General features: G+C 35.4%; 2 protein-coding genes across 7 annotated transcripts in view; one reads left to right on the forward strand and one right to left on the reverse strand.

Annotated features, from left to right (window-relative positions):
- The window catches only part of ptpro (protein tyrosine phosphatase receptor type O), a 50,766-nt gene extending 44,840 nt beyond the window's left edge, over positions 1–5,926 (forward strand). For all 5 annotated transcript variants that reach the window (XM_058774373.1, XM_058774370.1, XM_058774375.1 and 2 more), the window contains 4 exons: positions 283–437; positions 2,155–2,290; positions 3,311–3,419; positions 4,883–5,926. In XM_058774373.1, coding sequence (XP_058630356.1) covers positions 283–437; positions 2,155–2,290; positions 3,311–3,415 — 396 coding nt within the window. In that variant the 3' untranslated portion in view covers positions 3,416–3,419; positions 4,883–5,926. The remainder of the gene's footprint in view (positions 1–282; positions 438–2,154; positions 2,291–3,310; positions 3,420–4,882) is intronic.
- Positions 5,927–12,689: 6,763 nt separating this feature from the next.
- naga (N-acetylgalactosaminidase, alpha) lies at positions 12,690–22,449 on the reverse strand. 2 transcript variants are annotated; one of them, XM_058774388.1, is made up of 6 exons: positions 22,264–22,449; positions 20,545–20,656; positions 19,389–19,529; positions 14,205–14,416; positions 12,969–13,063; positions 12,690–12,887 (listed from the first exon to the last, which is right to left on the reverse strand). In XM_058774388.1, exons 2-6 carry the CDS (start codon positions 20,628–20,630, stop codon positions 12,705–12,707), a joined length of 717 nt encoding a protein of 238 aa, XP_058630371.1. In that variant the 5' UTR covers positions 20,631–20,656; positions 22,264–22,449; the 3' UTR covers positions 12,690–12,704. The 2 variants fall into 2 exon arrangements, with proteins under 2 accessions (XP_058630371.1, XP_058630370.1); XM_058774387.1 differs by having other exon boundaries at positions 20,545–20,701.
- Positions 22,450–24,247: the final 1,798 nt, after the last annotated feature.

Here is a 24,247-nt window from a genome sequence, read left to right on the forward strand (position 1 = left end):
GGGAGGATGGATGGATGGATGATGGGTGGGTGGAGGGATAAATAGATGGATGCATGAATGATGGATAGGTGATGGATGATGGAGGGGTAGGTGGATGGATGTATAGTTGAATGAATGGATGGATGGATGATTGATGGGTGGATGGATGATGGAGGTGTGGCTGGGTAATGTATAGAAGTAAATAGATGTACAGATGGATATATGAATAGATGTTGTGAAGAGAGTCGTCAGTACACTGCTGTTGTTCCTGTCTGATGTTCTGTGTGTTTCTGGCTCCTGCAGGCTGATGAAACTCAAGACGTTCTGCACTTTAACTACACCTCGTGGCCGGATCACGGCGTGCCGACGGTCAACGCCATCGAGAGCATCTTACAGTTCGTTCAGATCGTACGGCAGCAGGTCAACAGGACCAAAGGGCCCATCGTGGTCCACTGCAGGTGAGACTCCGGCATTAATGTGAAGAGCCTGTGGTACAGGAGTCACTCCAGCTAAGGCCTGTTCACACCAAGCACGATAACAGTAAAGATAACGATAAAGATATAGTTCTAAAAATCGTCTCAATATTAAAGAATAGCAGAGTCCAAACCACAGCGATATAACAATAAAGGCACAGCGAAACGATTTAGTTGGAATCACTTTCAGAACGATTTCTTCACTGATAGTCAATCAGAATCCATCCTGCTATAATGAGCTCGAGAATTTAAAGCGGCAGACGAGCGTGTGCTTAGAATAAACAGATGATATCGTTCACTCATGTGGATTCTAATATTGTTATCTTTATAGTTGTCGTTCTTGGTGTGAACGGGGCTTTAAACCAGTGGTTCTCAAAGTGGGGGGCGCGGGCTATCAGCAGAAAAATAATAGAAGATATAAAACAGTAAACAGCCAACGGATGAAGAGTGGGAGATGGATCGGTTTGTGAAAGGGCAGAGAAAAGCCATAGATGAAGTTGCACAGATCCAGGCAGGTGCTGGTCATTCAAAAGCTAAAAGCAGAATAAGACGAGGCATATCTTGCTCTCGGCTTCACTCACCGTGTCTACACTGGACGCTGAAAATCATTTAGAACTTTGTGTCAGTACGTCATTAACTCTTTCCCCGCCAGCGTTTTTTGAAAAACGTTGCCAGCCTTTTTTATCGCATTTTTATCAAATACTACATCTGGATCATATTCAGTAATATTATCAAAACAAAGATGCCGTAGATGGCCTCCATCAGTATCCTAAAGCTTGCACAGGCCTTTACCACTTTCTGGATCGATATTTCACTCGGTAACATTAGGCTGTTTTCATTTATATGCTGTTAGTGTTGATTATCGCATTATTTTTCACATGCATATGCTCACATATGAGATCGCTTGTTTCTGTGTCTTCCTGGTCTGTTTTTCATCGGCACTTTCTAGACTCATTCAGAAGATGCGTAATAGTGTTCCCGAGTGTATAACAGTGAGTTAATAGAACAAGGCATCAGTTTACTGTCTGGGATTTGTCGTGCCGCATCCAGTGTAGACAGCTTCACTGATTATAATGGGTTCTACTGTATTTTGCTGATAATATGCAAGATAATATGATAATATATATACACAGCAGACTCACCTCTGTTCCTTGACAGTTTTGCAGCATCACTCCGCCACCCCTTCTCCGCACTTACGACTATTCCTGTCCTAACCTGCAGGGGGTACTCTGGGTTTGGGCCAAAATTCCGAGCTTGGAGCCCTCGCCTCGGACAGCACGCCAAATACGCTTAAACTTTACTCCATTTATTATATGTTTTGTGAACTCGTGAAACCCACCAAAAAATGAGAGAATACTTATTCTCTGTATGTTATTTTTTTCAATGTTTCAAGTGATGCAGGTGTTTTTTTTCTCTGCGGGTTTTTTTAAAAAAAAGCAAAAACTGTAGGGAACTTTTTTGGTAGGCTGAGGTGGGATGGGGATTCGGGGAGGGGGAGGCACCAGATTTTTTTATAGGTTTAAAGGGGGGCACGACCAAAAAAAAGTTGAGAACCACTGAGTTACACAGACCGGAATCACTCCAGCTCTCTGACGTCTATTGATTCCTGCTTGTGGTTTTGCTTCAGCTCTTCACCAATGTTACTGACACAGTATGATGGAGCAGACACTGATGTGTGTGTGTGTGTGTGTGTGTGTGTCAGTGCTGGAGTGGGTCGCACCGGCACCTTCATCGCTCTGGACCGGCTGATGCAGCACATTCAGGAACACGAGTATGTGGACATCTTGGGCCTGGTGTCAGACATGCGCTCGCATCGGCTCTCCATGGTCCAAACTGAGGTACAGAACCCGAATCAGATCCAGAACCAAACACTGAACCTGAACCCGAATCAAATCCAGAACCAAACACTGAACCTGAACTAGAACCAGAAACCTAATCAGATCCAGAACCAAACACTGAACCTGAACCAGAACCAGAAACCTAATCAGATCCAGAACCGAACACTGAATCTGAACCAGGGGCCGAACTCATGAATAAAACTCTTCTTACCTGCTGTTTTATTCTAGAAAAATTGTAAGAATATTTTATATTCCCAAATATATGTCTTAAGAATGCTCTTGTGTTTTTCTTAAGATTGTACTTGAGATAAAACTGAATAATAATAATTCTTTCAAAGAATCTTCAATCAAAATTATTATATATAGGCTCTTAAAGTTAGAATAATGTCCAACTTGTCCTAAATCCTCAAACATGAGATACAGCATTTAAATGAATTTATTGGGTTGTTTCAAGTTAATTGTTGTAATTAAACATAACAATATAACACTAATGCAACGTTATATAAAACACAGACTTTGAGGAGTTTTTCAGCGAATTGATCAGTGACTAGTCGAAAAAAAAATGTTTACAAGGAAATATTTGAGAACTTTGAGAATTTGATTTGAGAACATTCTTACAGCTTCATGGAATGTCTTAACTCCTTTTTCTTAAGAAGATTTTGATGAATCTATGGAAACTTGTTTCCACCATTGGATAAAAAAATAATTTTGACTTTTTATCTCACAATTCTGAACCTTTTTGTCACAGTTTATAATTGCAAGAAAACGTCAGAATTGAGATAGAATGTCTAAAATACATGTTTTATTTTTTATTCTGTGGCAGAAATGAGAAAACAACTTGGATAGATATCTGTGAGATATAAAGCCAGAATATTGATATAAACTCATAATTGTTAGATATCAAGTTAAAATTGTGGAAATTGGCTTCCATATGAATCTAGCCCTGGAATAGTAAAATGACATCTAACGTGTGTGTGTGTGTGTGTGTGTGTGTGTGTGTGTGTGTGCACGTGTGAGCAGGAGCAGTACGTGTTCATCCATCAGTGTGTTCTCCTTATGTGGAAAAAGAAGAAGCAGCAGACGCACACGAGCGACGTTATCTACGAGAACGTCAGCAAGTCCTAATGAAGTGAGACCTCAAAATTAATATGAAATTTATGAATATGAATAATATATATAGAAATGCATGAATGGATGGGTGGATAGATGGGTGGCTGTGTGGATGGATGGATGGATGGATGGGTGGATAGATGGGTGGGTGAATGGATAGATGGGTAGATGGATGGATGGATTGATGGATGATGGATGGATGGATGGATGGGTGGATAGATGGGTGGGTGAATGGATAGATGGGTGGATGGATGGATGGATGATGGATGGGTGGATGGATGGATGGGTGGATAGATGGGTGGATGGATGGATGGATGGCTGGATGGATGGATAGATGGATAGATGGGTGGATGGATGGATGGATAGATAGATGGCTGGGTGGATGGATAGATGGGTGGGTGGATGGATGGGTGGATGGATAGATGGGTGGATGGATGGATAGATAGATGGCTGGGTGGATGGATAGATGGGTGGATGGATGGATAGATAGATGGGTGGGTGGATGGATGGGTGGATAGATGGGTGGGTGGATGGATGGGTGGATAGATGGGTGGGTGGATGGATGGGTGGATGGATGGATAGATAGATGGCTGGGTGGATGGATAGATGGGTGGGTGGATGGATGGATGGGTGGATAGATGGGTGGGTGGATGGATGGATGGCTGGAGGATGCATGGATCGATGGATAGATGGGTGGATGGATGATGGGTGGATAGATGGGTGGGTGGATGGATGGATGGCTGGATGGATGGATAGATAGATGGATAGATAGACGGATGGGTGGATAGATAGATGGCTGGGTGGATGGATGGATGGATGGATGGGTGGGTGGATGGATGGGTGGATGGATGGGTGGATGGATGGATAGATGGATAGATGGGTGGATGGATGGATGGATAGATAGATGGCTGGGTGGATGGATAGATGGGTGGGTGGATGGATGGATGGATGGATGGATAGATGGGTGGATGGATGGATGGATAGATGGATGGCTGGGTGGATGGATAGATGGGTGGGTGGATGGATGGGTGGATAGATGGGTGGGTGGATGGATGGATGGCTGGAGGGATGCATGGATCGATGGATAGATGGGTGGATGGATGATGGATGGATAGGTGGGTGGGTGGGTGGATGGATGAATGGGTGGATGGATGATAGATGGGTGGGTGGATGGATGGATGGATTGATGGATAGGTAGGTGGGTGGATAGATGGGTGGTTGGTTGGATGGATGGATGGATGGATGAATGGGTGGATGGATGATAGATGGGTGGGTGGATGCATGGATGGATGGATGAATGGGTGGATGGATGATAGATGGGTGGATGGATGGATGGATTGATGGATGGATAGATGAATGGATGAATGGGTGGATGGATGATAGATGGATGGATGGAAGGATGGATGCTCTCAAGTTTTATTTCAGTTTTACTAATGTTGGTTATGGTTTTAGTGAACTGTAACTTGCTCTGTGTTCCTCCAGGTCCGACGCTCCTCACATCAGTGTTGACAGACGTGTGACATCGACACCAAAACCCAACCGAGCAGCGGCCGCGGAGGAGAACCCTTCACTCATTTACTCTCATACAAGCTCTTATTTAGCAGACGAACGACGGAACCAATCCGATGCCTTAAACGAGCTGCCACGTTCTCCCGACTCCGCCGACCGCAGGAGAACGCCGCTTCTGTCCACATCTCGTCTGTAGTGTGTGTGTGTGAATCTCAGGATCATCTGGATGCGTGTAAAGTGTGTTTCGTGAGTTTATATCGCACTCTGTCTGTACTAGTGTTAGTTTCTACGTCTCCAGAGGAGAATGAAGAACCGGATCCTCCTGTCGGCATGCACATGTAAACACGGTTCGAACCTGACGGCCTTTGATCACTGCCACACACAGACCATCTGCTTTGGGTATAAAGGACAGATGCAGACGATCATATGTGTTGCTGTGTGTAGAGCGGCTGCGCTTCTGTGATTTCTGCTAAAGCTGGGCTTCATCTGCAAGCGTCTGGATGTTCACTAAAGCGGCGTTTGCACAGTCGCTGCTGCTGAATCTGACACTGATTCCGTTGTGTTCGCTGAACGATGCATGCTGCAAAATGACAGACGTGAGATTAGTCTCATCTTTAGCTTTAGACTCCAGCTCAGAGTGTTTGTTTCACGTTTGCCTGTTCCGTCAGTGAGTTTACAAGCGTCTTTACAGATGCTGAGATATAATATCAACTAAGCATCGAGCTGTAAATACTGAAACTAAAGAAACTCTGTATTGTGTTCGATGAACTGACTGAAACTCTCTCTCCAGAACGGGCTTCACTTGATGGATTTTTTTTCGTTTGTGTCAGAACTCGTTCGTCTTTTGGTGCCATTCTTGTGTATCATGTGACTTCAAGTAGCCGAGCAATCCACAGTCGCCATCACAAGTTTAATGTGTGTTCATTTGGGAAAAAATAAACGTTTGAGTACGTATTCTTATGAGCTGGAAATGAGTCGTTTTGTGTGAAGAATAAATGACGTCTGTAGACCTCAGTCCACGTGAACTTCAAACAGACTGCTGTTCCTCTTCTTGCATGTATGCTGTGTGTACCTTTCGCAATAATTTGATGCAAAAATGCTCAAAATGCACAAGAAATTATTTATCAGTACTTTTTCTTGTTTTCCAGTACAAATATTTGAAATTTAATTAAATCAAGGTATATTCACTTGAGACGCAAAATGACTTAAGATATTGAGTCTAAACTCTTTTTTTAATTTAATTAATACATTTTTAATACAAATTTTTGCTTAAAATGAGAACAAATATCTGCCAATCTTTTGTGTGTGTGTTGCTTTCTCTGACCTCATTAGCAGATATTTGTTCTTGTTTTAAGCTTAAAAACGCTTGATTTTGATCGTTTTTTCAGAAAATATCACCTAATATCTTAAGTCATTTTGCTTCTCCAGCAGATGAGTCTTGATTTAAGAAAATTAAGACGAGAATACTGAAAAACATACAGCTCTGGAAAAAATTAGGAGACCACTTGAAAATTTCTCTGAATTTATGATTTATAGTTATGTGTTTGAGTAAGAATGTAATTTTTGTTTTATTCTTTAAACTACTGATGACATTATACTTTCAATTTTTAAATTAAATCGTCATTTAGAGCATTTTTTGACAATTGGTCAAAAATGCCATGTTTTCAGACGTGTCTATATTCATTTTTAGATGTCACGATACCAACGTTTTAACTTCAGAAGAGTTAAGAAATCAATATTTGATGGAATAACCCTGATTTTCAATCACAACAAATAAAATCATTTGCTATTTTGACAAATTGTCATTTTGTTAAGAAAAAAAATGTTCTAAATGACTTTTTATTTTAAATTTGGAAGAAAATATCAGACCTGAATAGAATAAAACAATATTGCCATTTTACTCAAACCTAACTTTTCAAGTGGTCTCTTGCTGTAAGCTTTCTTGAAGCATGTTTCCTGTTAGATAGTCATTTTGTAATTTTATTGCAGAACAAAAATACATAGCCTAGATGAACAAGGAGAAACACATGTATACCGAAAATACACATATAGAAGAACAAAAACACAATATCAAACTTAAATCACATCTTTAGATAAACTCTAATGAAGCCAGCATTGCCAAAATGTCATTATATTACAGCAGATGAAGTAATAATAGAGCGTGACTGGACAATTCTAATAAACTCGAACTGATTTGGAACTGAGCGCACGTGACCAAATATGGCGGCAGGTCGCGCATGCGCGTTCCCGGGAATGAAGCAGGTGAGCGACGTTCAGGTGAGTGTCAGTGTGAACGTTATAGTTGTGGGAATCATAAATCTCATAGTTTGCAGTCCACCGTTTTAATGTAGTAATTGGAAAAAAAAAATCGTAGGTGGCATGCACCAAAAACATGCATAAAACAGCTTTTACAAACCCATTGCAAATGTTTTATTGAAAGTGTAATACATTAAATGCAATTACCAAGCCAGCAAGTAACATTAAATATGAAGTGTCTGCATCTGTTTGTTTATTAATTTGCAGGGCTTGTTTTGTTTGTTTTACGAGGACTTAGACAGGCCAGAAAGATACTACTAATGCACAAATGATTCAAATTAAAAATGTCAACAAATTTATAAAACTGAACCGAGTTCAGGTAAAAAAAAAAAAAAAAAAAACCATAGACAGCGCTTTGATTCGTCGCGTGAATCTTCGCGAGTTCGATACACGCTCCGAACGTTGTTTCGAAACAAATGATTCACTAAAGTTTCGAGGCTTCAGGAAGCAGTGCTTCAAAAGTACCCACCACTACCTTCAAGACTTTAGTTTAAACTGCGAGAAATGGTTAAGCTATGCTTTCGAAACACTGCTGCATGAAGAAGGTGCGAATCAGTGATTCAGTGTCGAACTGACCAAATCACGTGAGTTTAGTAAACGATGCTTCCTGACGTCATACCGATGTTTCCCTGCTAGAGGGCTTTTGCTTCGATGAACCAGTGTGTAATATGTGACCCTGGAACACAAAACCAGTCATAAGGGTCTTTTTTTTTATTATTATTGATATTTGGCTGAGATGCAACTATTTGAAAATCTGGAATCTGAGGGTGCAAAAAAATCTAAATATTGAGAAAATCATCTTTAAAGTTGTCCAAATGAAGTTCTTAGCAATGCATATTACTAATCAAAAATGAAGTTTTGATATATTTACGGTAGGAAATTTACAAAATATCTTCATGGAACATGATCTTTACTTAATATCCTAATGATTTTTGGCATAAAAGAAAAATGGATAATTTTGACCCATACAATGTATTGTTGGCTATTGCTACAAATATAGCTGTGGCTCTTCCAAGCTTTATAATGGCAGTGAATGGGTGTTTTTGTTCAACAGTCCAAAAGAAGTCCAATAAAGCGCATCCATCAATAATAAAACGTGCCTCACACACGGCTCTGGGGGTCAATAAAGGCCTCCTGTTTTAAATATTGATATTTTTTATTATGGATGGATATACATATATATATTAGTGCTGTCAAATGATTAATCACATCCAAAATAAAAGTAATATGTGTGTATAATGTGTATATTTATTATGTATATATAAATACACACACATAAAGTATATATTTTGAAAATATTTACAAGTATTTACATGTCTATATATATATATATATTCATATAATTTATATTATAAATAAATATATATATATATAATATATAAAAATATAATTTTTCTGAAATATATACATGCATGTATGTGTATTTTTATATATATCATATAGTTATATTATATATAATAAATATACACAGTACACATACATATATTATGTAAACAAAAACTCTTATTTTGGATGCGATTAATCGTTAGACAGCACTATATATATATATATATATATTATTATTATTTTTTTTTAATTAATTTATTTTTTAATTTTTTTCACTTTAAATATAGGTGTGTTGGTCAGAAACATGAAGTGCATCTACAGCAGCGGCTTTTACATCAATTTATTTGATTTCATCGCATTAAAAATGACATACAAAGTTATGGAATCTTTCAGGTGTATTGTCAAACTAACATAAATCACCAAATGACAAACTCATTTTAAAAGATTTCTAAGTGTAATTTGGAACAGTGTAAATGATCTTATTATTAATATGAACATTTATTGTGATTTTTAATGCATTTCTAACCTAGTTCAGGACCAAAATCGATAATGCCCAAAGGCAAGCGACTAATAAAGTTTTTTTTTTTTGCTCTTACATACTCATACTTCTTCTGTAATTTAGATCAAGTGTTTATTTGAGTTTAAAAACAGTGGGACACCTCAACAAAAGCATCATAATTTGAACATCTTGATTTGTACGTGCTAAAATGGCTTCAAACTTGAATGTGCACAAATGAGATGTTATTAACAGGCGTCTCGGGAAAGTCAGTGCAAACACATTCAATAGTCAAATGTCATTCAGTAGAAACAGACCTATTAAAAAAAATCACACAAGAAAACATTTAAAAAGCAGATCAAGTGATTGTAGGCACGTTCGACTGACTAAATGTCCCTGAGTGTGTCGTTTGTTCCTGATGGGCGGAGCTCAAAGCACCAGAGGGGCGTCGACCTCATTAGCATGCTGATGGGACTTTGGGCCAATCAGCTTCTTGCTGAAGCGCCCAGGCTCCGCCTCTTTCCGCCACTCGGATACAGGATAGACGTACCACATGACCGCACCGGACGGATTGATGGACACCACAAACTCTGTGCTGTCCTTCATCTGAGGCAAGAGCTTCTCCGAAAACACATCATACACCTGAGAGAGAGAGAAGTGCATAAATCATCTGCGATTGATCAGGGCCCATATTCACAAACATGTTATCTCTCCTCTAAGAGTTCTCCTCAATAGCAGTAGCTCAGAGTTTTCTCTTAAAACCTGTTCACAAAGCTGCTGAGACACACTTTTATTGAGGAATACAGAGAAGACTTAAGCTCAGAGTAAATAAGGGGGCGGGGTTTACCTCGTTGCTATGGAGATGTCATCAAGCTTATTAACTATGCACACGGTGATTGGCTGATAGTCTCTGTCAGAGATTTATTCATAGAGATATTGTAGAGCGTGATATCATGTTGCCGTATTCAAATAAAGATTTTAAAATGCAGGCTAAGAGTCACTAATTAAACAAGTATACACTATCCTACAGAAATCATTCTAATATTCTGATTTGCTGCTCAAAAAAACATTTATTATTATTATGTTGAAAACAGCCGAGTAGAATTTTTCAGGTTTCTTTGATGAATAGAAAGATCAGAAGAACAGCATTTATCTGAAATAGAAATTATAAATGTCTTTATCATCACTTTTGACCAATTTAAAGCATCCTTGCTAAATAATTTCTTTACCAAAAAAATAAAAAATTATACTGACTACACTTTTGAAGGGTATAGTGTGTATAATGTTACAAAAGCTTTTTATTTCAGATAAATGCTGATCTTTGGATCAAAGAATCCTGAAAAAAAAATAACTCAACTGTTAATAAATATTGATGATAATAATAATAATAAGTTTCTTGAGCAGCAAATCAGCATATTAGAATGATTTCTGAAGATCATGTGACGCTGAAGACTGCAGTAATGATGCTGAAAATACAGCTGCGCATCACAGAAATAAATTACAGTTTAACAGATATTCACATAGAAAACAGCTGTTTTAAATAGTAAAAATATTTCAAAATTTTACAGTTTTTTTTCTGTAGTTCAGATCAAATAAATACAGGCTTGATGAGCAGAAGAGACTTCTTTAAAAATCTTACTGTTCTAAAACTTTTGACTGTTCAGCTAAATGTGTGCTTCTCAAAAACAATTAGCGAATATGCATATAAACAGCCTTTTAATTAACAGAGTAGAATAATCACGGCTGATAGTAAGACGTGTGAACGTTAAAAAAAAAAAACTGAAAATGAGTTAATGAAAACAAGGATATAATCAAAATCTGGAGTTGGGATAGCCTCCAAAACCAAAGGTGATACCTTTTTAAAAGCTCATTATTGTTTCTAAAATGTTTATATTCCAAGGCAGATTGTCAGAAACAGCTGTTTTAGGATGGTTTGTGGCTTTACGCTTAAGGAAGATTAAGGATAAGAGTCCAACACCGTGGTATAATGAGCACACTCGCGCCCTAAAGAGAGCAGCCCGGAAAATGGAGCGCAGCTGGAGGAAAAGTTTAGCTTGGCGGGAAAGTACCCTATCCTACAGAAAAGCATTAAAAACTGCTAGATCTGATTACTTTTCGTCTCTTCTAGAAGAAAACAAACATAACCCTCGGTATTTATTCAATACAGTGACTAAATGAACAAAAAGTAAAGCATCAGCAGGTGTTGGCATTTCCCAAGAGCATAGCAGTAATGACTTTATGAACTACTTCACTTCCAAGATCGATACTATCAGAGATAAAATTGTATCCTTGCAGCCATCAGCTACAGTATCGCATCAGATAGCGCACTATAGATCCCCTGAGGAACAATTCCACTCATTCTCTACTGTAGGAGAGGAAGAATTGTATAAACTTGTTAAATCATCTAAACCAACAACATGTATGTTAGACCCGATTCCATCTAAACTACTAAAAGAGCTGCTTCCAGAAGTCATAGATCCTCTTTGGCTATTATTAATTCATCATTGTCATTAGGATATGTCCCCAAAACCTTCAAATTGGCTGTTATTAAGCCTCTCATTAAAAACCACAACTTGACCCCAAAGATCTAGTTAATTACAGACCGATCTCAAATCTCCCTTTTCTGTCAAAGATACTAGAAAAGGTAGTATCCTCACAATTATATTCCTTCCTAGAGAAAATGATATCTGTGAGGAATTCCAGTCAGGATTTAGATCGTATCATAGTACTGAGACTGCTCTCATTAGAGTTACAAATGACCTGCTTCTATCATCTGATCGTGGTTGTATCTCTTTATTAGTTCTACTGGATCTTAGCGCCATGCTCGACACTATCGACCATGATGTGATCATAAAAATGAAAATATAAAATGCTAATAATACAGAATAAAATACGATCTACATGACCAAATATCCTAGAATAAAATATAAGTATACAATAAAATTAAAAATATAAATAAAATAGAATAGAAAAATAAATAATAAATATAAATAAATTAAATTAAACAAAATGTAAAAAATATTTAATAATTATAAAATAATCATATAAATTGATAATTTATAAATTTATAAAGCACATTGTTCAGCACATTCAATATATAGATTTTATGATTATCTACACAATCCATTGCCCAAAACACATTATTATCGTAAACTTATTTTGAGCTCAATAAAAATATAGAATTAAAAAAAAAAATTTTTTTATATATTATTTATTTATTTATTTTTTAATTTATTTGAAAAGGGACCATGTACAATTTTAACACAAATGTTTCTATTTCATGCATTGTACCGAATTTAGCCAATGGCTAGTTTTCATATATATATAATAAACCCCCCAATAATATAGAACAAAACATTAAAATAAGAAATACTGTTTTGTTTTTGGAGTTGTCATTTACTTTAAATGTACAAAAATAAAATAGAGGAAACATTTTTAATATAAAATATAAATATTGAATACAACACAACTATAAAAAAAATGATAATATAGAATAAAATATTTAAAAAATGTAAAAAAAATAATGTTTCTTTAATGTTGTTTTTGGAGTTGTCATTTACCTTCATTGTACAGAAAACAGAAAAAAAATAAAAATATAAATACGAAATAAAATAAAAAATATAAAAACTAATTCAGAATAATTTTTCCCCATCAATGCTATTCCCTGAATGCGCTCACCATGTCGGGGTCGTTCCACTGGCCCGGTCCAGCCGCGGGCTGCAGAATGTCCTGATTATCAAAGAACCAGTCGACGATGCTCAGCACACTTGTCCAGGAGTCCTGGATATCATCATAGTTCCTCCACAGATTACAGAACTGACCCAGCACCGTGTAGTTCACCTGAGACACAACACACACTGCACTAATGTACAATAACGTACCATTACATTACATCACTTCCTCTGTCTGCTTGCTGCTCACCTTCGGCGGGAGGCCACCCTGGTAGGCGGGCCAACTGCAGGAGTAGGCAATGGGACGGCCCGTAGCGTTCAGGGCCTTTGACATCATTGGGTAGCCTGGATTTAATTAATCACAGAAGATAATGAAAAGTCTTAGTCATGATGTGATCATTAAAATCCAGTTATAGTCTCCCTATAGTCTCCTGTTAAATATGGATGATGACATTTATGTTTATTCAGTGATTTTTATTTTGCAATAAGTTGTAAAATGCATATTTGATTTCACTCATCTGTTTGAATGAGCAGCCAGAAGTACTAAAGCATAAAGACATTTCAAAATAAGAGTCCTGCTGTATTTTAAGCTTGTTTATAATTAATTAAAAGAGTTAAGAGTTAAGAGAGTTAAGAGTTAACTTTATTGTCCACCTGAGTGGAAAATTGTGGGAAAAGTCCTACACTATGCCCTATTATTGCTATTTTGTAAATATCTTGTATCTGGCATTTAATTCAAACTCTTGCAGCAGGGAAAGACTAATTAAATTGATAGATTTTACTGTTAAGTAAAATCTTTTTTTTTTTAAATGCATTATTGTAAACGTTATTTGAGCTCAATGAAAATATAGCATAAAATAAAAATAGAAATACTATAGAGTACAACATAAAAATAAATACTGTTCCTTTAGTCTTGTTTTTGGAGCTGTCATTTATTTTCATTGTTCAGTAAAAAAACAAAATAAAAACCCAGAATAAAATAAAAGTATAAAATAGAAAATCTAGAATAAAATAGCTTTTATATTTAAAAAAAACCCCTGTTTTTTTAAATGTTGTTTTTGCTGTCATTAAACATCAAATTAGAAAACATTATAATACAGAATGAAATAAAAATACAAATATAGAATAAAATGATCTAAATATAAATATTTAAAAAATAAATACTGTTCCTTTGTTGTTTTTGAAGTCATTCTCTATTTCCGTTGTACGGAAAACAGGAAAAATGTAAACAATGTAGAATAAAATAAAAATATAAATATAGAATAAAAACATAAATTAAAAATAATATAGAATAACATTTTTATAAAGTTAATTACAATTTTAATATTCTATTAATATTGTTTTTGAAATTGTCATTTATTTTAATTTTACGTATAATAGGAAAAATAGTGATATTAGTACATAAACCAATTTCAGTACTTATGTATATACAGTATTATTTTTTGTTTGTGTAAATGTGTGTCTCAGTGATGTTAAAGCGTCTCACCTTGCTCCTGGTAGGATGAGTTTGAGTAGCAGCCGTCCAGCTTCAGCATGTCGACGCCCCAGTCGGCGAATGTCTGCGCGTCCAACTCGATCTTGTCCAGCGTGGTTCCTGGAAATCCGCCGCAGGTGTGAGTGCCCATGTCTCCGTAGATGCCCAGCTTCAGGCCGCGGTCATGAACGTACTGCGCCAGATGAGCGATGCCCCGCGGGAACCTGCAGGAGAAACAGCAGGTCAATAGGGCCTGTGAAATATGTTTGAATTTTTCACAAATTCCATTTTATTTTTTTGCCCAAATTCCATTTTGTGTGTCAAATTCCATTTTATTCCCCCCTCCCAAAAAAAATTCCATTTTATTTTTTGCCCAAATTCCGTTTTATTTTTTCCAAATTGCATTTTATTTTCCCCCCCATTTTAATTTTTCTTCACACCTTTTTAATGGTTAAATTAACCAAAAAGCATGTCTAATTAATTAAAACCATGAAACATACAATTTCACATCAATTTATTAAAAGTTTAACAAAAAAGACATGTTTAGGGCCCTATGAAATGTTTTATTTTCCCCACAATATTATTGTTACCAAATTCTCTGTTTTAGCATGTCTAATTATGTGAATAAAAAAACAAAACAACTTAATTTATTAAAATTTATTCTTAAAATAGCCTTTTGAAATGTTTTTTTTTTTCCTCAGAAATTCTGTGTTTTCTGATTATCAAATGACAGCATGAATCTTTATTTTCATTTATCTTTTAATTACTGAAAATTAATCAAACTTTTTTTTAAAAAATAAAACATGGAACAAATGTTGTGTAATTGATTATTCCTTAAAAAAAGTAAGTTTTAATAATTTTAGTAGTAGAAGTATTATGTACATTCTACTGAACAACAATAATACATTTCTGGCACAAAGTCTTCACGTTAAACCAAACTTTTATTTTGACGGGTTGTCGTGAATACCTTTACATTTCTGTGTGTATATGATATGACGCTAGTTTTATTAAAATGAAATGCTCATGAAGTGACTCTCAGAGCAGTTCTGGAGATGTTGTTCATGTATTTATGTCATCGTTTAGTGAGACGACAGATGCTGAAATCACCGCGAGCGTCACTCGCAAATGAAACCGCGCGTCTGCGCCATTCATTCACACAGAGACGCGCAGAACATGCCGGATTCATATTTATATAGTAATTTGCAGCTTAATATTCACAGATACTAGCCCATATTGCGATTTGATTTAAATGTAATGACCTACTTTTGATTAAATCATTTAAAATTTGGCAAATTCTGTGACATTCCTCGTTATACAGTAACGTTATACGTTTTTATGACTGGATTCCGCAATTCTGTATGCGTTTTCCGCATCGTAGAAATCATAGGGCCCTAGGTGAAGCTGGAGCGCATTCAGACATGCTGAGGTCAGGGTAGTATGGAAGCAGAATAATGACAATAGTTTTTGAAACATAAAGCATGCTGAATTCCACAAATCGAAAAAAAGATGCATTGCAATTAACAGTGCTTGCATTTTAATGCCTTGTATTTCCAGGGCTTGCATTTTTAGGTCCTGAAATTTAACACAGTTGTTTATTTAAGCTGTGAATATTTCAATTCAAAATAATAATTAAAAATTCAACAATTCATATTCACCTTCCAGAATTTACTTCCAAAATATTCAACCTGTTTAAAAATACGATGTATAATATTCGACAGGCAAATTTCGGTCACTTTATTTCACTTTCCAAATTCGCTGCCACAAATTCTGTGGTTAAAATTCGGTAGAAAATTCAGCGGTGCACATCCGGGAACTGCAGGAATAGCGGTAGAGCACCGATGCATGATCTCCAGCTGCTGTCAGCCGCTCACCAGCAGGTGGAGCAAGCGGCTGTTGATGAAGGCCATATGTGGATCAAGTCATTCATTTACAAAAACTGATTTGCAGAAATGCAGCTAGCGCTAGAAGTTTTGATTATCGGGGCGGTATAAACATGTGGAAACGCTGATTGTGTGTATGTTTAATTCAGCATCTTCGCTGTTTCCCGTAGCATACATGTAAGCAGCTTTCTCTACCACAAAGGAGATTATAATGCTCTTTTACCCAACGCTGAAGTACAGAACTAACATTACATCTGAGGAAGACATATATTGCTTTCGGTTGTTTTGTTTCTGTAACTTTGTATCATGGCTTGTGTGACGCTGTGCTGTAATACTGGGGTTCCCCACATACGTCACCCTCCAGGATTCCCCAACGGCGCGTAACGTGCCTCAGTGAACTAATACAGTGATATAAGACCTCAGATCTCAGAATATACTTTATTGAAGATTATGCGAGCTATATGGACAGTTAAGCAGATGTAGAATATGAACGAATGCGCAAGATTTCAAGCTGTTTCCCTCAGAAATCGGTTAAAGAAAACGCATTACGCGGCTCAGTAGTGCACTAACACAATAACAGCTATTAGACTTGTTTGAGATGCGCCTTGCCTAAAATGTAGGCGGCTGCAGTGAGGGAGGAGTGAAATAAACCCTCTCGAAGTGGAACAGATACCAACGAGATCAAAGGCGGATATCACGTTATTCTCACTCATGTGCTGTGCTGCTAATAAATGTGATATAATTTCAGTTCTGTTGCTTTTATATAAATATAAATAGATGAACAAGACACCCAACGTGCTTGCTATTTAATACGAAAGGCATATTTATCATCTATTTCTACTTTAATACATATTTTAGATTTTTATAGAAATATGACAACAATCACATATCTCACACAGAGATCGCACGGTCATAGTGTTTGGGAATATTCAAGCATAATTTAAATACACAATCACATGAAATCAGATTGGCATCAGGAAATCAGGCATGCATCAGATTTTGCTCATCTCCAACAAGCCTATTAAAACACCAAACTCAGATCTTACTGATGATGCAAACAGATGAGGATATGAATGCAAGTTAAGGAACGCGCACGTTAAACATTTCCCATAAAGAAAACACTTAAGATGTCAACTTCAGCATCTAATTAATCAAATATATTACTGTATATTATGTACATTTAAGCAGATGAGCCCAGAATATGAGCCCACAACCAACAAGTTTCACCAAACCATTTTTTCTCCCATAGAAAACCAAGCGCTATAGTTTTAGGCTTGATATTCGCCTAGGCTGCTTTAGGGACCGTCTGCAAACAATACAAAACGAAGTAATAATTTATTAAATTATTTAAATTGAATTATTAAATTCCAATAATTTATTCAAATTAATGTTTACAGTAAATGAATAATTTACTCAAACTGACTAAATATATATTGCCAATAACTCGCCTTAGACAATAATTTCCCTAAGTATGTACACTACACAAATATATATTAAAAAAAAAAAAAAAAACAGTAATTCACCAAAATGTTACTAGTGACCAGACTGACTTACTACAGTTGAAATTTTGAGTATATAATTATTCTTAAGAATTTGTTTTTTTTAAATAAATGAAGACAAAAACATTCGTTTTCTGGTTGTCATACACTCATTAAGTTACAATTTTCATATGCTCAAGCAGAACGTTAATGTTATCTTGTGCTTTAGCAAGGTATCTCTGGCTAAAACTAGCTAACATAAACCCTCCTTCGAGTTACCCACCGTATTTATTTTTAAATATTTTATAAATCCCTCCATTGAATATTTAATTCCCATTTGGTGGCCTTTTGTCTCCAAAATTGTGCAAAAACATCGTGGGACATGGTTTTCACACTGTAGCTGTTATTGTAAGAAGTGAGCAACTCCTTTTGTTTGTCCAAGGGAGCAACAGTAACTAAGGGGGGCGGGGCTTACCGATAGGTCAATTGTGAATTGTACATACAGTAAGGGAGATACTGGCAAAATTTCACAACTTACTACAACCTGTGGAACATGAAAAACCCTTTTGGTGAATTACTGTAGTTTTAAAAAATATATATATTTGTGTACTGCATATACCGTAAGGGAGATATTGGCAAAATCTAACCTGTAGTAAGTCAGTTTTGTATCTAGCAACGTACTACAGCCGTTGGAACATGAAAAAAACCCATTCCAGGGATCTTTTATAAGTAAATAATTGTGTACTGTACATATATATAAAGGCAGGTATTGTAAAAATCTCATCTGTAGTAAATCATATGAGCAATACAAGCTTTTCAATTTGACAGTGTGTTATTTTAAATGTTAAAAGTAATTTTAATTTAAATACATTGGACGGTTTAACCCAGTCGGTGGAATTGTCAGACGGCCCCTTGGGTGCAATAGCGCGTCAATGCTTTCTCCGGTTTACATTTGCAGCAATACACCTAGCTAGTTTTGAACTCATTTTTTTATGTTGATATAAAGTGGTTGCTTACTGTTAAAACTAATCGTGGTATTGATATCTTTGTAGGACTGTCGACTCTATAGATCAGTGGTAAGGGAAAGCAATGAAAATGTTATATGGATAACGATAATCAGAGGATATTTTACTGTATGTTATTGTGCTGGTATCTTAAAAACTGTCGTGGACAGCTGCCTTCTAACGTTTTTGACATTCTTCATATTCTGTGTGTTGGTCAGTTCACACTGATAGAAATGAATCTTTTCCAATTAAGTTTAAACCGATTTTTACCTTTTATGGGCATTTTTACTTTTATAAAGCCATTTTTTCTAAAAGTGTGCATTATCTTTTCAGTCAAATTCTTACATTTAATCAGTGAATTAGAATAATAAGACATTTGGGCTGTTACCAAGCAAATGAAATCAGTATCAACAAAAATAATCTTTGCAATGCAGAGGAAACCCAGAAGCTGCATCTGAAGGGGCGTTTAGATTTATTTACACACAGTTTAATGCAAGACATGAACGCATTTAACCTGCAGTTACAAATGCATAAATAATGTTTTGATATTAAACATTAAACGTTGAATACTGATATTTGAAATTATTTAAAAAATGAAAAGCTACTTTAAATGTGAAGCTAAAACCGCCAGCAGGTGGCAGCAAGTCACTGTTAGTAAGTGAATCATTGCGATTGAACCGAATCATTTCAACGCTTGATTCATTCGGGAACGAAACACCATCATGTTGCTCAGAGACACAAAACAGTGCTGTGGCTGTGTTTGGAATTATTTTTGTTGTCGAAATAAAGCAAAAACAGGAAATATGGTGTCTAATAGGGGTCAGGGGTCAGCACCTCTTGGGGTCGGCCTGCAGTCGGCCCTGACTGTCTCTCTGCATTGAGGACCAGCAGTCGTCGATGTTGACGTAGACGTATCCCAGCTCTTTCCAGCCGTCCTCCGACAGTCTGTCAGCCATGTCCATGAACAGCTTCTCACTGAGCCAAAAATACAGCAGTATAGGCAACTAAAATTAAACTATTACACATCAAATAATAAAGATTAAATAAAGCTGAAATAAATCAAATATCAAATTTAAAATACAATATGAAGTATAAAATAAAATATTAGATGACATACTTTAAATAAAAATTGGAAATGGTGCTTTGGCAACTAACTGAAATAAATTAAAATTTAAAAACTAAAACTAAAATTTAAAAATTAATTAAAATAAATGATTCCTAAACAGTAATAATTTTTAAAAAATATATAAACCTAAATAACTGTAATACAAGCACATAATAAAATTATTTAAAAAATGACTACATATTTTAATTGAAAGGTAATTTAAAAAATGAAACATGCATTTTTTTTAAAAATGCATTAAGAGTGAAAACTTTTGAATTTGAAGATCAGGGTAAATTTAACTTATTTTGTCTTCTGGGACACTTGTAATATATATATATTTAAGCAAAATAAGAAAAATATCTCCATTCTGTTCAAAAGTTTTCACCCCCCGGCTCTAAATGCATGGTTTCTCCTTCTGGAGCATCAGTGAGCGTTTGAACCTTCTGTAATAGCTGCATACGAGTCCCTCAGTCGTCCTCAGTGTGAAAAGATGCATCTCAAAATCATTCAGTCATTGTTGGAAAGCGTTCAAATACACAAAAATGCTGGAAAACCAAAGATTTTGTGGGAGCTGAAGGATTTTTCTGAAGAACAGCAGGAAGTTTAAATGTTCAGGACAAACAAGGGACTCATGAACAACTATCACTAAACAAAAAACACAGCTGTGGATCATTCGGGGAACAACACAGTATTACGAATCAAGGGGATGTAAACTTTTGAACCGGGTCATCAAGTATTATTTTCTCTTGTGGACTATATGTAAACATCTTTTATGTGAAATATTTTGTATGATCCCTCTTGTTTTGGTAAAATAACATTTTGCAGATTCTGCAAGGGGGATGTAAACTTTTGACCTCAACTGTAAATCATCTTTAATGGTTGAACCTGATGCAGTTGTAGGGGTCGTTCAGACAGTTGGTGTCGCAGCGGAAACGCTCCCAGGCTAACCAGCCCATCGGCGGGGTCCTCATCAGCCCATTATCCAGAGCCCAGGCGGCTGCGGAGAACGCCAGAACAAAAATAACCGCTGAGTGATGCATTTCTGAAACACAGTACCATCATCCACATCACTAAAGGGGTCATGACATGAGAAATCAAATTTGCCATTATTATAGTTATCTGACTTTATCAAGATCAGTTTGTTCTGACACGGTTTAACCCTGAGCTCTAATCAGTGTTGGCTGTAACTAGTTACTGTAATTTAATTACTTTTCTCTTGAAAAAGTAAAGTAAGGGTTTACTCTTATTTTTTTCTGTAATTTAATAACAGTTACTTCTAATGTAATTGAACTTAATACTGTGTATAGACTGTAGAACATTTATAGTGGATTTAACATCAAAATTTAAAGTCTTGTAATGTTTTTTATGCACCCTTCTCACTTTAAAAACTTTGGTGAGTTAATTAATAAGAATATTGGTAGCACTTTAGTGTCTAATTCTCACTATTAACTTGTTGGTTATTAACATGAATATTACTGGGATATTGGCTGTTTATTATTACTTAAAAAGCACATATTAATGTCTTCTTCTGCAAAACCTTATTCTAAATCCTTAATCCGACTCCATTCTTAAACTTAACAACTATTTACTAAGTATTAATAAGCAGTAATTAGGAGTATTTTGAGGCAAAAGTCATAGTTAACAGTGAGAACTGATAGTGAAGTGTTACCAAATAAACTGTGATAATGTGAGAAATGTTGAATGTGTCTGAATAAGTTTAGTTTTGACTGTATAAGAGATCTTTGTACCATTAAAACATCAAAATATATTATTTTCCCACACATTTATTTGTTGTTTTTTTTTTGTGCAAAAATTAAAATTCAAGGAACATATTAAAATAATAACAATTTTAAAAAATCATTGTCATGACCCCTTTAATATTATAAGTTATTATGAATGCATTCCAACTGGTGCTTATTTGTAATATTGCTGGCAAATGAAACAAAAACACAAACTAACATTTGACAATCTTAAATGACAAAACATTACACTTTTATATTAAACAAAACAAAAAACTGTGATGTCAGTCATTTTGAACAGCTAAACTAATAAGAAACTAAAAAATTACAACTTTTATTTCATGGTTTAATCAGTCTAAATGAACTTAATGCAATTTTACAGTGAATTTTGTCTTTTTGACAAAAATGCAATGATTGCACCATTTGTGTTTGTTTGCGTTACTATTAATATTTTGCATTAATAAATGCTTTTTCTTTAGTTTAATATCTGATGTAAAGCTCGTGAGAAAAACACCTGAACACACCTGACTGTCACCTGACTCTCACACACACACACACACACACACACACGGGGAAACAGCGATAAATATCCTCACAGATCACAGGACACACACTCAATATCATATTTAATAACACTCTTTTTATATTAAGATTTAATAACACACATATAACAGCGCAATAAATGAGTTTGACTTCCTGTTAGACACACTTCCGGTTAGAATCCACCACACGGATCTCTGTTTGCAGCGTGTAAATGATATAGTGATATATAACCGCATAAATATCCATATTTTATAGCACTGCATGAAACTAGTAGAAACTTGAATGAATGAGTGAGTGTGGGTTTATATCGCGCGTCACTCACCGGATCCGGATATTGGATCTTCCTTCGGTTTCTGGATCAGATGTGAGCGGCTCGGTTCTGCTGTTCAACACAGCTCTGTGTGTGTGTGTGTGTGTGTGTGTGAGAGAGAAATAGAGAGAGAGACGAAGTGTATGGTTATGTGTGTGTGTGTGTGTGTGTGTTTGACACAGCCGGTCATGTGACCGCATTCGTGTCACGTGACGCAGCATCAGCTGACCGCGGCCGTTTGTTGACCAAGAAGTTCCGCATACTTTTTATTTTATTTTATTTTTTATGCTCAAAAATCAAAAACAGTATACAAAAAGTAATACAACCATCAACATAAAATAATAGGCATGAAAAAATATTCTAGTAAGTACTACAGTGTTTTTGAGCCATACTAATTCTATAGTTTCTGTGGTAATATAACAACCATAGTAATATAAACAAATTACTTTACTCAATACTGTACTACGTTTTCTACAACTATAAGATATATTATACTACAATACACTACAGTTTACTGTAGTAAAACCTACTACAGTATTTATTACAGTTAATCAGTTCACTATAGTCAATACTGTACCATTCATTAACAAAGTATATATAATATATACAGTATAATACATCTTGCCAAAACTTCTTTGTAAATGGACAAAAAGAGACGAACAGAATCATCACAAAAACAGCAACTGTCTGGAGAAAATATCACTTTTGAATTTTTCCATGCAATGATTTGCAGGATAGAACTTATGAATTATTATGTAAGAAATCTAATAAATAAGCATGAGGAAGCATCCACACTTTTTTCCAGCATGTATTATTCCAATAAACAGCTGGCAGACTAATAGTATTCTTTCCGCATATATGACATGAGACGGGCTGTGTGCAAAACTTGATAAACTGCTTAAACCGGTCTTGAAAGTTAGTCATCTAGGTTTTTTCTCTTTCTGAAGGTCATAACATTTTAAAACCAGTTACACAGAACGTAGGTTGGTCTAATTTGAATCCGCACAGAGGCTAAGTTTATGCAACTATCCCTTGTTTTTCATTAGTTTGATGGTTTAAGCAAAACTGTAGTGTTTTTACAAGTAAAGTCAAATAGACGATTAAAGTCTGTAACAGGCCTATTATTAACCCTTGTGCATCCTTATGGACATTTCTTTTTTAATATAATTTTGCCTGCGTTAATGCTAACTGCATACATTTGGGCACAAGTGTGCATTTTTATTAGAATTTTAATATTTCACCTGTGTGAAATGTGTGTCCTAAAAAAAGTGTGTGTGTAATGTTTGAAAGAGATAGAAATTATACTGTACTGCGAATCAAAAAAGTCTGCACCCAAACAAAATCTTACTAAAAGCTCATTTTTTGAGATATCAACCTCAAATTTGGAACACAACTTCTTTAGATTTATGGCTTTGATTTTCTATCGATTTTTGAGTTCAACATGTTCTATAAAATATATATTTTATATAAAAGTTTGCTCATAAATCATTTTCATAAACTTAAACCACTCACTGCAAAAAGTGATAAGTTGACTTAACTTAAAAAATTGAGGAAACCCATTGCCTTAAAATGATTAAGTAAATAATATTTTTTTTTTTTTAAAGTTAAGCGAATTTGACAATTTAAGTTAAGTCAACTTATCACTTTTTACAATGTATAACTTTTTTTGATTTCAATTTTTTACAACTTTTTATGCTTCAACAATAATTTTCCAAGGGTCTTCTTTAAAATGAGACCAAACTTAAGCTTCAAATTTTTTATTTTTTTATTTATTTGTTTATTCTTATTTTATTGTTTGCTTCAATCATTCCATGTGACATTGATAAAATATCATCCATTGTGATGAGAGAAACGAAGCTTTTCGGAACTTCGAATCAATTGAATCAATTTCAAAGCAATTCAGTATTTCGAAGCATGTTTCGTAAAAAGCGCATGTTTGGCGACACCAGCTGCAACGAGAACAAAACAAACGTACAGTAATAACAAATTGTAAACG

This window comes from Onychostoma macrolepis, chromosome 04, assembly GCF_012432095.1.
Source record: "Onychostoma macrolepis isolate SWU-2019 chromosome 04, ASM1243209v1, whole genome shotgun sequence".
NCBI classification, from domain to species: domain Eukaryota; kingdom Metazoa; phylum Chordata; class Actinopteri; order Cypriniformes; family Cyprinidae; genus Onychostoma; species Onychostoma macrolepis.